Below are 15,549 nucleotides of genomic sequence, written 5' to 3'. Positions count from 1 at the left end.
AAAAGACAAGGAAACCTTCTTTGAGAATTGGTCTAGGGGACTTAAGGCTCAAGCCATTGATGTGATTTCCTGGTTTCCTGAAGAGTAGAAAGTCCAGCCTATTAGCATTTCTTAGGCGTAATGGAATACCCCCTGCTGTGCTAGTCAACACATCTTTCTGGCCAGGCACTGCCACCAAGGCAAATGCAGAGGGGAGCTGAGTCCACTTGAATCAATGTTTCCCTATTGAATCGCCATTTAATAAGTAAACTTCTATTTATAAAATATTATATGGTCTGTGAGTATTTCATTGTGTTTCAAACCCAAGCCTGAATATCAGCTGGGCCTGAGTTGGATTTGGTCTAAAACATTTGGTGATAAATCTGCAAGACAAGTTAGAATAACTTTGAGATTGAAGATGGGGAAGAGTGATGTAGAATGCATAGATGCTTGGGTGTTTGGATAGCTGGATATAGGAGTGAGGCACCTCGTGGTTGCTTTATTTCTGACTGAACGGGGTAGACACTACAGAATTAGTCCAATGGGTGTTTAAGGATATTGACTAGGAGAATGAAGGTATTACAAGGGCTTGTTTTTTTGCTAATAGTCCTAAAAAAAAAAAACAACCCTAGGACACCTGCATAAGGAAAATGAAAGTGCATCAACTCAAGATAAATGTGAATGTACTTTGAATTCTTAGCAGTATGCCCTAAAGACTAAGGGGCAACTTATAGATGTAATTAATAGCACAAATGAAATGTATGATACTGATCAGGGCAATGACCAATGCATATGGGAAGTATGGTCTCCAACCTAAAAGTCTTCATGAAAAAATTATATAGATTTTGTTTTACATCACCAAAATTTCCCAAGTATTCTTCCTTCTTCTCTTTCCCAAAGAACTATCTTATATAATAAAGAACAGTTTAAGAGAAAAAAAAGAAAACAATTAGCAAAACTGAACAAGTCTGAAAATATTTGCATGTCCCACACTTGTGGGCCTCTCATCTCTGTAAAAGGAGAGGTAGGGGTGTCTTCTCACATCTCTTCTTTGGACCAGTGCTGGTTCTTTGCAATTTTGCAACATTAAGATTAAAGAAAATACATTTTTTATTCTTTTTTTTTTTAGATCACCAAAATTTTCTTCAGTATCTTTCACAGTCATTCCATATAACAAATAATTTTCAAAGATAAAAAAGAAATCAGCAAAATTATTTAAAGTGGCGCAAAAGTCTGAAAATACATGCAATGCAACACACTAATGAACCTGCCCCCTCTGCAAATGGATGGAATAGGGTTGTCTTCTCACATCCATTCTTTGGGGTCATACTTATTTTTTGCAGTTTTGCAATACTCACTTTTAAATGTTTTGTGGCTATTCTTTCCATTTACACAGATCTCCTCTGCCTCTGCATTTGTCATAGTCAAAGTACCTGGCCAGAAAGGTGTGTTTGACTGACACAGCAGAGGGTATCTTCCCATTTACATTGTTATGGTGATTGTGTATATTGCTTTTTTTTTTTTTTTTGACTCTGCTTACTTCATTCTGCATCAGGTTATTTAAATCTTTCCATGCTTTTCTGTACTCATAACCATCATTTTTTACAGCAAGTCATATTCCATTACATTCATGTACCATGACTTAAGACATTACCCAATCAATTGACATGTTCCAAATCTTTATCACACACAAAAAATGTTGCTATAAATATTTTGGTGTATGTGGAGACTTTCTATCAATGACCTTCCTGGGGTATGACCCCAATAATGGAATATATATGAGTCAGAGTATGAATATTTTAGTCACTTAATTTGAATAATTCCACCTTATTTTCCAAAATGGTTGTAGCAATTCATGGCTCCACCAGCAATGTATCAGTGTGCCTATCTTCCCACAACCCTTCCAACATTGACTATTCTCATCTTTTGTCATCTTTGACATTTTGCAGGATGTTTGTTGAAACCTCACATTCAACCTAGAGGTCTTGCTAGTAATTGTGTAGAATTTCACTGAGATTAGAGCTGTGAGAAAAGAGGATAGGAGTGAAAGTGAGGATAACTGGGAGTCATTTGGTCTCTGATCAAGAAACTCAAGTCGTAACCTGTTACTAACACTAGAGGGTGATTTTTCTCTACAAGGGAATTGGAGGATGGGTGGGATTTCACCACCAAAGAACTTGGAAGACTGCAGAAGAAGTTTAAACAATTTAATGAGTTATTGGAACAATGGTTGGTGATAGAATGGTCTAGTAAGGCCAAGGCAGAGCTTCTCCCAGCCACTGAATTACATCAGCTTAAAGAATCTTAAGATTTACTTTGCAAAACCAGGTGAATGAGTTAGAGGTCCCAGATGAGATCTGTTCTTTATTCCATTTTGAATGGCTAACGGGGAGTTGTACATACCTCGCCCCATAAAGATGAATTCTCTTTGTAGCCACTTCCTCTGTGAGAGTCAGCAAAGGGTTGAAAATTACTTTAAGAGATGTGTTAGATCTGACATTCCACTATGACCCTGATGCCCTATGCATCAGGAACAAGTAGACCTTATTTTCTGGGTAGAGCCTTACTTGAGTGGTGTCAATGTCAGTGGTTATTCTATGACATACCATTGTAGAGCCCTGGGCAGACCAACTAGTCAAATTTGAGCAAGAGATTGAGATAGTCCCAGTGCCTATGTAGGGAAACAAGGCTGTCTACACAACCCCATTCCAAAAGGGTGAAGATGCCCTCCCCTCTAAGCAGCTTTGGATCCCTTTGGGAGATGGGGTTGATGACTGCTCACCAGTATATGGGAGTGCTAGTAAAACTATATGAGAACATCTGGGCCTGGGGGAGTAAAAGCTCTTCTGTCCCATCAAAGCCCAGGGTATCTTTGCTGAGGTGGAGTTGGGTGGTTAAGGCCCACATCTGGTTCACAGTTGTGGTGGATAATTAGGGTGGGTGTATATGGGAAAAGACATAATGAATACTTGTCAGTCAGTACCTGTAAGACGTGATTACTCTAACTTCTACACTGATTACTGGGGGTAGGGTCAAACCTTAAGAGTTTCCTGAAGTTACCATGTAGGCAACCTTGAACAATATCAAGTCTTGGGATAGGAGGTAAAAGATATTTTCTCCTTAGTGATGGAGATAAACAAAGATAGAGTACTTTGCTATACGAACTTCCAAATTTACAAATAATATTTGTAAAAAAGTACTTAGCACAGTGCTTGACATAATGTAGGCACTATATAAATGCTTATTCCCTTCTTTCCCTTCCCTTCCCAGTGTGGCCAGTGAAGAAGGTAGGTTGACACTTGGAGGCTCACAGTGGATAAGAGAACTTAATAAAGTTGCTATGCCTAATAATGTGGCTAATTATGACCCCATAATGTGGTAGACCAGGTGGCCCAGGCCTCAGGAGAGCAGTATGGAATTAATTGTTGTTCTTATGCTTTTTTCTGTATTCCTGTGGCTGACATTGGTCAGAGGCTGCTCACTTTTTTCCTGGAAGGAGTCTGGTATACCTTCGCTGTCCTTTCCCAAGGTTACCTGAATTTTACTTCACATATTCAGTCTTATGGGTAGAGACCTGAGAGAGAACCTGCTTCCTCAGGACATCAATGTCCATTATGTACAACAACATGAAGGCCTTTTTGGCTGGAGTCAATGAGGAAAGGGGAGAAATGCACAAAGCTGGTTGAGGCCAAGAAGGGCTTTAAAAGCAAGAGGAGTTTATATGTGATCCTAGACACAATAGGGAACCACAGGAGTCTACTGAGTGAGGCAATGGCATGGTTGGACCAGAACTTTAGGAAAGTTATTTTTGCTAGAGGATGCATTGGAGTGGAGATAGATGTGAGGCAAAGTGACCAATTAGGAGGCTGTGGCAATAAATCCACATGAGAAGGGATAAGGACCTGGAGAGAAGTGGTGACTATATGATTAATGGGAGGGGACATATATGAGAGATATTAGGGAAGTAGAAATGACAAGATTCGTGGTTCAAAAAAAGTTATTACAACTTTAGGCTACATTAGGGACCCATATCCAGAACAAAGTATCCCTGGTCAGATAACATCTGGAGTACTAGGTTCAGTTTTGAATACCACATTATAGGAAGGACATACTGAAAAACAGAGGAGGATAATCAGTATGGTGACAGGCCTAAAAATGATGTCATATGGGGCCTAGTTGAAGGAACTGGCAATGTTCGCCTATAGAAAACTTGGGGGACATTATACCTGTTGCTCTCTTGAAGGTTACCAAAAACTTTTAATGGCTAAGTCTTATGGTCTTTTCTCAGTCCTCATCCTTCTTGAACTCTGTGAAGCATGACACTGTTGGTTACCCTCCCTCTCCTGCATTCTCTCTCTTCTCTGGGTTTCGGTAATGCAGGCTTTCTTCTCTTGTTTCAGGCATGTGGAATAGTGTAAACAAATGTGAAGGGAGGAAATCCCAAACTATGTTTCAGGGACAGTGTGTAAACCAGTTTGACTGAAACAGTGTTCTTGTAAGGAATGAGTGGGAGTTACCAAAGAAGTTATAGGACCCTTGGGAAAAAAGTGACCATGTCATCCTACACTTCAAAATATTGAAGGAAAGGAACACAGGTCACATCCGGGCACATATCTCACAAATTCTAAGAAATATCAAGAAGTTCTGAGAACTACAGGTATGATCCTAAGACATCTTGAAAGGGATGGGAGACCATAAAGAGCAAAATTCTGACAATATAATCACTAATAATCTAGATGAAAAAGAAAAGGGAGGAAACATGGTAGAGGCCAGTGAGCTTGACTTCAATTCCTGGCAAAATTCTAAAAGACCTTTATTATTAGAGGTAGTATGATTAGTGAGTATATAGGAAAGGTAACAGGAATCATAGAAGCCCCATGATTTCACTGAGATCAGGTCACATAAGACACCTCATTTCCTTTTCTGACAGGGCTACCAGACTAGTATACCATGGGAATGCCATGGCCATAAATGTAACTGGAATTCAGCAAAACACTTGGCAAAGTCTCTCCAGCTATCCACATGAAGAGATGTGGGCTATACCACAGGTGCTAAACTCACTCTCCTAACACTCCCTTTAGAAGCTCAACCAGATTAAAATGTAATCAAAAATGTTTAACAAAACAAAAATACAATACAACATAGCTAATGTGTAATTTTCTAAGTCAATATACAGCCTCAGGGATGTTCTGTTTGAGTTTGACACCCCTGGGCATTCAGAACAGATTCAATGACCAAACTGAAGAGCAGTGAGCGATTCATGGCTCAGTGACAACTTGGAAGTCTCTTGTGGAGTGTTCCAGGAATTGGTCTGCAGCTCTTTGCTATAGAATGGTTTTATCAATGACTTGGATGAAGTCATAAGTGATATGCTGACATATCTGAGTCCTCCAGTCATCCTTGGACCCTAATGTTTAGGTTCACAAGCAAATGTAACCCTTATTTTCCAGTGGTCTCTAGATCACTTGATTCTGCAAATCATGATGCTAATTTTTTAAATGACCACTCACTGCAAAGAGGCTCCATTTCTCATTATGTCACTCTAAAGCTGCCTCCTATAGTACATACTTTGTGACATGTCTGGTATGTTTGAAAGGCCAGACAGCTGGCTTCAGCAGGGAGTCACTGAAAAAAGATATCTGCTCAAAATCATTGAGCCCCAAAACAAATTACCTAGGAAAATAATCTATTTTTATATGAACTGCTGGAAAAAAAAACTATTAAGTAGTATGGCTTAAATTAGGCTTAGACCAACATCTTTTACCACATACAATAATAGATTCAAAATAGAGAAGAAAACTGAGTATTAAAGGCTGTGCCATAAAAAAAATTAGGATAGAAGCAAGTAATTTAGCACTTACAGATATGGGGTATGAGATGAGTTCTTAATCAAACAAGAGATACAGGCAATTTCAAAGGATAAAATAGATAATTTTGATTATATGAAATTGAAAAGCTTTTGCATAAACAAAATTAACACCTCTAGGATAAGAACAGAAGTAGTCAATTGGGGGGAAAAATTTTGCATCATAGATCTCTAATAGGAGTTTGATATCCAAAATATATAGACAACTCTCACAAATATATGACCAAAAGTCATATCCTAAGAGACCAAAGATATGAGGAAACAGTCCTCAAAAGAATTGCAAACTATTAACAACCATACAAAAGAATACTCTAGAGTTAGCACTTCTTAAACTGTGGGTCGCAATCTCATTGGCAACAGTAAAAGATTTCTGAACATGCAGCAACCAAAAATTAATTCAAAATCAAAAGCATAATGAATCTGAGGTTTTTCTGGCAGCACTTGCCTGTGTTGAATCGCCCGTCTTCAGTGCAGCCTTCGGTTCTGAACACAAAGCACGTGCACTTTGCACTGTGCATGCCCTCAGGCCATGCAAGCCAAGGGGTTGTGAGTGGGAAAAGTTTAAGAAGCTCTGCTCTAGATAACTAATAATAAGAGAAATATAAATCAAAACAACCCCAAAAGTTTTAACTCACATCTGACAGACTGGCATTGATGATGTGAGAAGAGTCAATGTATGAGAAGTTTTGAAAAGACTAATTACATGTAAATATTTGGGAATATGGCATTAACAAAGGATAATGAAAAACAACAGTGGCCTCTTGAAGGAGCTTTGTCCTTCCCTGAATCTAAGGCACTTAAGAATGGCATTAGGGAATGAAGACCAAGGATCTCCAATGGAGAGCATATTTTAACTGGTGAATACTTTAACACAGATGCAGGAAAGAGATTAGACAGAGGTGGCAAAAAGAAAACTATACTACACAAGGGACAAGAATTAATCTGCTTCTCCAGCTTAGTGTTCTTCTGGCATCTCAACAACCCTGCCTTCTCCTTATTTTTCCACTGGACCTGAGGATCTGATAATCAAGGAAGAGCTACTTTTGAGTGTTTCATGAAGAGGATGACTGTCTCCTTCCTCTTCTCTAGTAGCAAGTAAGACTTGGATGGGGGAAATATCGTTGTTTGTAGGCATTAGATAAGCAGCCAGTAGAAAGGAAGAGAGTGAAGCTAAGTGAGTGGGGATAAATGAAGGAGCAATCCGATGAAGAAGTTGGGATGAAATGTGCCCTTCATTTTCCTGTCTATGCCATGAAGTTAAGCCTATCATTAAAACTCTCATTGATACTGAATATGACACCTGGTGGTGGCACTTGTGAGAAGTGGTACCCTGCCTAGGGATTACTGGCCTCCTTAATAAAGCTGTCCTTAATATCTCTCTCAATGTTGAGCACCTGCAAAACCTTGCCATCCACCTGCTATAGCAAGAAGTAGATTTTGTTGTCAATGTAGTATTCCAGAATTGCCAACTCCTTGATCTTCCACACTGCATCAAGGAGGAGTCTGTGCCTTAACACCTTGTGTTGCATCTATATTTTACGACTCTGGACAGATTGCAACATATTAGGAAGAAATATGCGATAAATACAGTGGTTGCCCAGGCCCATTGTCCACTGACAGCCAGTGGACCCCACTTGACTGGATCATTTCCCTTCTGCCTTCTATATAACTGGATGGGTTAAAAATTTGCTTCAGTTGGTTCAAATTGTTTTAATCATACTTCTTGTTCTATATTCTCTTCTTTAAGCTTCTACAGGTTCATGGGTCCAAAGCCCCTCACCTTTCTGTCTCCCATGCTACCAGATGATCCTTTGGGCCAAAAGGGACTTGGCCTTCAATATAAAAATCCTTTTCCAGTTGGCAAGTAAAATCTCTGTAGGGCTTATGCGACTAGTCTCAGTCTAGTTCACTGTCACTTCCTATACAACAAAATATTCAAAATGCTACTTCTGGTAAAAAAGAAATAGGAACAAAGTAGATACTCACTGATTGAGTAATGGCTAAGCAAATCGTGGAATGCGCATTCCTGTTCTGTAAGGAATGACAAGCACGCTGAATACAGAGAAGAGAGGAAAGAGTCACATGAAACTAATTCACAGTGAATTACACAGGATCAGGAAAACTACACATGCATATACAATGACTACAACCATGGAAATAAAGAGAAAGAACAACTTCCACAGACAGTCAAAAGTGAGTGCTTCGGAATTATAAAGAATAGGCTTGGCCCCAGAGAAGAGACAGGAGAAGCCATTCAGCAGAGGTTGGGGGTTCATGGGTACATAACATAGTATATAAGGTCAAATTTTTCCCATGTGTTGATTTGTTTTGAAATTTTTTCTCTTCTTCCTCTTTTTCTTTTAACAACATTCTCTGTTACTGAGAGTGGGAAAATCCAGGTGATATAAAAATAGAATATATGAATAAAAATAAAAATAATATAAAAATGGATTTTAAAAGATATCTGATTTGGTTTCTGAATTCTGTGTTTCAATTCTATTCTTAATGCTTAAGGAAAATAAGGGGTAGGAAATAAAAAGTAGGAGAATTTTCCTGAAGAATCCTCTTTCCTAGTTCCTACATTTCCTCTTCTTCCCCCTGCGAATGCAGGGTTCCTGCTGAGGTTTCCTGGTCTATTAAATAAGGCTTCTTTCTATGATAAGTTGGGTTCTAGATCATTAAACTATGTATAGTGCTATGAGTTCAGATATTTCTGTGTGTAAAGCTAACTGATTTAAATAGGGATAGAATACATGCCTTTGGCCTGACTGATACTGTGAGGCCACACATGCCACCATTAGGTACTTTCATACCTATTCCAGTACCTAGAGTGCTAACTGGACATGAATGCCAATTCCTAAGACCTGAGAGGGTCTATCTCTCTTCCTACCGAGGCCCTCCCACCTTCCACCCTGTACCTTAGTTTCACACACACTCTTTCACACCATGTTGCACTGGAATAATATTTATTTTTTTTTTCTTGGCAAAAGTCAAGTGCTACATTTTTAAAAACAGAAAATCTCAAACAATCAAATGCATTACCCATCACAGAAGAGGGTCAGGTAACAGTACAAAATACCGTACTTGATCTTTTTTTTTCTTTTTTTTGTTACAAGTATTTTTTTCCTTTAAAGTGATAGAAGTTCTTTGAGAACTAAGTAATCTACAGCTGTAGTTTAATACTAGAAGAAAAAAAAAACAAATTAAGACAGTTAAAGATTTGTAGCATCTAGCATTTTGCTTAATTCCCTGTTGATAGCACCTATTTCTCTAGGTTAGAAAGAGAGAATTCCACAACTAATGCTGTTTCGGTCATGTCATGAAGTCAGTGCAGAATTTTAAGCAAATAACTTCACCTTCCAAGCTCCCTAGGCACAGAGCATCTCTGCAGCCTCCCCTCATCAACTCAGATGATTTAGGGAGAAAAGGGAGATGACAGCTCTAGTTCCCAGGAAGTATTTCTGGCAGCTAATTGGAGTAAGTGCTCAAAGGAAAAGAGGAAATCATCAAATCAAGGGCACAGCCGTTGTCTGCAACATGATGAGTGTAAGAGCAGGGAACAATAGGATTATATGGCAAGTTTGTCACTGCTACGTTCAAAAACCTTGGAGCCCACACTTACAAATTATTAAGGTGGGGGAATGGAATAGGAAGAATACTTCTCTTTACTAATTACATCAATGCTGCTACATGCACAACACTGCTGGCCAGCCCCTGAGCCAGGCAAGGATGAGGAGCACTCAAGTGAGTAAGAAAGACTTCAGCCATGGAACTCTGGGGCCAGTACCCTCCCCCACCACGCCAAGAGACTAATATTTAACACACTGGGTACACACTACACACAGATACTCAGCCCCCATCCCCAGACTGAACTTGCTTCTGAAGGGAAAACCAAGCCAAACCAAACCAAATCCATCAGGGTAATCAGAGGAGGGAAGGAAAAGGGAACAAGGAATTTCCCCAAAGCCAAAGGAGACCCAAGGTTCCCCTGGCTGGCTGCAGGCCCACAATCTGGATTTGTTGGGGTTTTTTTCTTTTTTTTTTTAGAGGGGGAGGAAGTAGGAGAGCTAAAGGGAGGTAGGGGAATCTGGCATAATCCAGTACTTCAACTTCTTCTACCCCTTTTCTAAAAGCTCCATCAGAGGCCTTGACATTCTGGAGAAGCAAGAGCAGGCCAGGGGAATGGGAAGTGACACACGGGCAGAAGCCTTCTCCTCAGGGAGCCATAGGGGCAAGGGGAAGGGAGAGGAAAAGGGGCATGTGCCCCTCTTGGACCCTGGAAGCCCTAAGGGATAGGGGAAGCCCAGGAAGGAGACCCTGACATAGGGCCCCAGGGGATGCCTGCAATCTTTCTCAATGGTTTTTCCGGGTGATGGGGTTTTTTCTGTTTTTCTGTTTTTGTATACAGTGTCGTTAGACTTGTACTTTAAAAAATAAGATAAAACCAGTCCCAAAGCTGTACTCTGTGGATAAAGTAGTTTCTTTTATAAATATTTTAATTACAAGTTATCCTCACTCCATGTAATTTCAGTGACACACATAGTACCTGTGCACGCACGCACACACACACACCCACCCACCCACACACACACACACACACAGCCCCCAAACTTTCACAGAAAGTCTGACAGCAACCACATAAGTATAAAGGAATCCTACCTCACAACAGCAAAGTAGGGATGAGTATGACTGTGTCAGCCTAAAGCAGAAGCCAAATAGGGGAAAGTGTGTGTCACTTAAAAAGGAAATACAATATGGGATTAACAAAAAATCCTTTCGGTAAGAAGCAAATAAAAAGCCCCAAAAAATATTAAAGCAAAATTCTGATTGCCAAAGGGGAGAAAAAAGAAAAAGCCACTTTAGACCAACGTACGGAGCCAGTGTCAAATGCCCAAGTCAAAAGTAGATTCTGGTGTTCCAATAAGACAAGGGCATCACACGATTGAAAAATGAAAAGAAGAAACAAAGAAACTGAAGATGGAAGTTAGTGTGAATCTCTGCATTTCAGAAGAGTTATTCATTAGCTCCACAGCCCGGCATAGTTCCCATGGAGCCCTGAAGGGAGGGGACCTCCTGCCACAAAGAGTTTCGTTCCAGACGAGTCGTAGCAGTGGGTGTAAACAGCATTGGGGAAGAAATCAATGTCTGAAAAATAATTCCTCCAAGTTTCATCATGATTCTGTTGGGAAAAGGAGGAGAAAAAGGGTCTGTTAGCTCCTTGATGTAAGGAAAGTCAAGTCACAGGAAATGTATCATATTGCATTCAGAACTGGAGCCAGGAGACTTGGCCTCAGAAGAATGAATCTGGGCCACCCAGACACAGGAGTGTAAATCCCACTCTACTACTTTGGTTAGGAAATTGGTAAAAAAAAATTTAAAATGATGAGGCCATCTATATCAGTGTTTCATAGTAATGTTCATTAATATCTTTCTCCCAGATCCACCAGTGAATGGCTGCCCCTGAGTAAAGCATTTAATTTCTCTGAAACTTCCTTCATCACAAATATGTAAAGGTAAATCATAGAATAAAGGTGAAGGGGCCCAGCCCACCTAGTCTTTTTGCTCCTATGTGAACCAGGAGTATAACAAAAACATTCATCAAAGTGAGGGAGCTCTTTTTGTGATGCTGCCCAAGCCCCCCCCCCCCCCAGCTGCTGCCCCTTAATGGAAGGCTCACTCACCAGCCAGCCTTTGCCAGTGGTCAGCTTCAGATTTTCCCCTGCGAGCTTGGGCTTGGACCCATAGCAGGATAAGTGCTTCTCTTCCAGAAACCTCTGGGCGCGAATGTCGTAAAATAACAGGGAGCCCTGCCCTGTGCCCACAGTGATGATGTGCTCGTAGAAGCTCACCGAACGGATGCCTGGGGCCAGGGGAGAGGAGAGTGATCAAAGACAGACAACAGAATCATCTTCAAACACGCCACCGAAAACCCATGGTGGTTTTCTACTGCCTGTTGTATCTGAACCTTATAATGTGGCCTTCTAAAATCATCAGAATAGACTACTGAGTCAGTCCTCGAGGCCATCCAGCCAATGATGATGATCCTAGTGGGAAACCAAGGGATACTATGTCAAAGAGAATGGTGATGGAGACTCTTTTAAAAAATCTCAAATCAAAAGTTCCACACACATCTTTAACCTTCTCTAGTAACTTATAGATTGAATGGTGGATGACAGACCTTCTTAAATCTGTGTATGGTTCCAGTTTGAATAGCCTTTCAGGTTTATGAATTCTCCATTTACTCTGTGCACTGTATAAAATTGTGATTTTTAATTGCCACAAAACTACTGCCATCACGCTTCTAGGGAGCTGTGAATATAAACTAATGGGAATGATTGCTTAAAACAGAGCTTATACATTATTCAAATGAGTATCTTTCAAAGCAGTGCTCCTGGAAGGCAAGTCATTTATACATCTATTCCAGTGACACTCCCACTTAGGAACTCCTCTTTGGCAACAGTTTACGGAATCTGCTTCCAATCCAGGGAACAAAATCAGATATGACGATTACGACTTTTTTTTTTTACAATAAAAAATGGCATTCTCTAGTTCAATTCCCTACTTTGCACGGCAGACAGGGATCTAAGTGACTCATGGCATTAACTAAAAACCGAACACGTTTTCAGAGGATGAAGATTTCTTGCCACTGAGGCTATTCAAAAGGATAACTCCAAAGTCAGTTCTCAGGTCCCAGAAAGGTCCTGAGCAAGGGCAATGCCACTAAGTTTATGGTCTCCCCAGGAACCAACAAGGAAGGACAACTCTCATTTGGATAAAAAAGTTCTTGCATATTGTTTAAAAAAAAAAAAACCACAACAACCCTACAATGACATTGTTGTCACCTCACATTACATTTATTCATTCAACAACTATTTAATGAATGGCAACCATGTACAGTAGGGATACAAAGACACAGAAAAAGTCATGGTTCCTGACCTCAAGAAACTTACAACTTAGTTTCATGAGTTGCCATGGCCAAGAATTTATCACCCAGCAGGTCAGCTTACTGGTAATAAGCTTCCTTGTACTAAGCTAGGCTGGTCCTTGTACAGTAGACTTAAGTCTCCTGCTGTGACCATAGGGGCAAAAATACATGACCATAAATGACTAAAATAAAAGGTGATATGTAATAAGTGCTGTTTATTATGCCAACAAAGTGCTGTAGCTTACAGTGGGAAGAATACTTCAGGATGAATTGGTCAGTCCACGAAGGCTTCTAGGAGGATATAACATTTGAACTGGGTCCTAACGGAAGGATTTTGGCAGCTAGAGATGGGATATAATGGTATATCAAGTAGATAAAATTGCATGAGCCAAAGCACAGAACTGGAGAAACAAAAGTGTCTGGAGAAAGGGACAATCCAGTCTGGCTACAGTAAATGGTAAGTATAGAGGAGAGACAGGAGATAAGGCTAGAAAAGAAGCTTGGGATCATTTTGTGGAAACCCTTAAATATCAAGTTAGGGAATCAGGACTTTAATTTACAGATACTTGGGGGGGAAATGTAGGTTTTCGTGCAAGAGAGTGACATAATGCGAGTACTGCTTTGATCTGGTGCTTGTATAAGATACTATTATGCAACAAGGGGGAGAAAGTAGAAAGAGAAAACTAATTAGAAAGTTATTATATGAGTGCGCAATAATGAGGCTAATCATAGATATGAATAGAAAGGAATACATGGAAGTGATGAAGGGAGGGGAAAAAAGCTAGGGAAGGGGACAAGTCAAAGAGAACTCCCAGGTTTTCAGCCTGGGTAACAGAGAATGGTGATACCATTGACAGAAAGAGGGAAATCTGAAAAAGATGATTTTGTGGAAAAAATAACAAGTTTGGGTTTTAAATAGGCTGAGTTTCAGATGCCAGATGGGTATAAAAAGTAGAAATGTACTTTGAAAATGCGAGACTGAAACTTGGAAGATGGTTCAGTGATGAGATCTGTTTATCTCAGGAGTTATCCACTGAGGGAACAATAAGTAAAGTCATGGGTGTGGATGAAATTAAGGTAGAGAAGACAGAATCTTGGCACTCACATTTAGGGGGCATGAGGAAAAGAAGCCAGCCAAAACGTTATAGAAGGAACAGTTAAAGTGGGAAGACAAGATTCAGTATAACACTGTCAGAAACCAAAGCCAAAAAAAATTCAAAGAGGAAGGGGAGATTAACAGCATCAAATGCTATGGAAAGGAGAATTGTAATGAGAAAAGGCTATTGGATTGATACTGAGGTCAGTGGTAGCTTTTGAGGCTAGCTTATGTGGAATCAAAAGTACAGAAGTCAGATTGGATAGGATCAAAGAGGAAAGGGATAGTGAAGAAGAGGTAAATATAGTCAAATCTATGTGTATAGATCCAGGGATGGGGAAGCTGTGGTCTCCAGGCCACATGTGGCCTGGATTAGACTATTGATTGAGGACTGAACTATTGACTAGAGATTAATGGCAGGATGGAAAGATAGGACACTAGCTAAAGGTATATTTATTTTAATTAATTTATTTAGGATAAGCTAGAGGGAAGGAAGGCAGTAGAGAGGACTAGACTGAAGGTACAAGAGGAAAAAAAAAGGACAATAGAGTAGTCTTAGAAACAACAGGTAGGGATATGAGCACAGGAAAGGATTAGCCTTAGAAACAAAGTAATCTTAGACACAGGAAGGAGTTAACATGCAGATCAATTTTAAGATGGAGAAGACAACTTTGAAAGAAGGCCTAAATAATAGTAAATTAGAGGCCATTTGCTCTAAATAAGAGGTATAAGGGAGGGTGATGGAGTTCGAAGAATATGGAAAGAGTTTTAAAAAGTTACCATGAGATATTAACAATAATGCTGTCAGCAGTGAGGTCTCAGTTAAGGTAAGAAGTCTTGAAATTATGTTAAATGAAGAACGGTTCAGAAAATTGAGCTATTTTGCCTGAAGAAAAGGCTTAAGTGGGACAGGACAGTTGTTCTCAAATATCTGAATGACTGTCTAGATGAAAGAGGCTTATTCTGTTTTGTTCCAGAGGGTAGAACTAGGACCAAGAGGTGGAAGTCACGGGTAGAAGACTTCAGTCCAATATAGTTTCTAGCAGTTAATAGTAAAAACTATCAAAAATGGAATGAACTGGAAGAAATCTTGTCTACTAACAAGGTGATTATCCAGCTTCTACTTAAACATTTGTTCAAATGAGAGGGAATTTGCCAGGTGATACAATAAAATGACAGCAACATTAACTCATATAGTGCTTTAAAGTTTGCAAAATACTCTACATACCCTACTATCTCATTATAGGGCAGCTTATACACTTCTGGACAACTCTTATGATCAGACTGTTTTTTACATAGAGCCTAAGTCAGCTTCCTTGAAATGTCTAATTTCCAGGCGGGCAGCTAGGTGGTACAGTGTATAGAGGGCTGGTCAAATCTAGCCTCAGACACTAGCTGTGTGGCATTGGGCAAGTCACTTAATTGCCATTTGACTCAGTTTCCTCAACTGTAAGATGGGAATAATAACAGAACCTATCTGCCAGGGCTGTTGTGAGGATCAAATAAATAGTTGTAAAATGCACATTGCCTGGCATATGGTAAGCACTTAGAAAATGCTGATTTCTAGGGCTCCTCCCCTTCCCTCTGGAGCGAACAGAATGAGAAGTTTCCCCTTTCCCATGGCAGCCCTTCAAATATTTTAAGGCAATGGTTGTTCTTCTCTCCCCACTTCAAATCTTCTCA

The 15,549-nt window shown here is 39.9% G+C and overlaps 1 protein-coding gene across 2 annotated transcripts in view; it reads right to left on the bottom strand.

Annotated features, from left to right (window-relative positions):
• DCAF12 (DDB1 and CUL4 associated factor 12) overlaps window positions 1-15,549 on the bottom strand; it is a 110,813-nt gene that overhangs the window by 5,321 nt on the left and 89,943 nt on the right. Inside the window, exons 8-9 of one of the 2 annotated variants that reach the window (XR_003570227.1) lie at window positions 11,527-11,705; window positions 10,505-11,024 (exon numbers count right to left, since the gene is read on the bottom strand). Coding sequence is in view for 1 of the 2 variants with exons in the window: in XM_027874539.1 (XP_027730340.1) it covers window positions 10,866-11,024; window positions 11,527-11,705 (338 nt within the window). In the remaining variant the exon portion in view is untranslated. Of the gene's footprint in view, window positions 1-9,846; window positions 11,025-11,526; window positions 11,706-15,549 lie in introns of those variants that run through there. The other variant, XM_027874539.1, reaches the window with a different exon arrangement.

The sequence above is a fragment of the Vombatus ursinus genome, unplaced genomic scaffold (assembly GCF_900497805.2).
Source record: "Vombatus ursinus unplaced genomic scaffold, bare-nosed wombat genome assembly UNPS02014807.1, whole genome shotgun sequence".
Lineage (NCBI taxonomy): Eukaryota > Metazoa > Chordata > Mammalia > Diprotodontia > Vombatidae > Vombatus > Vombatus ursinus.
The sequence above is the reverse complement of the archived record's forward strand: the minus strand, read 5'-3'. Positions and strand labels throughout refer to the sequence as shown.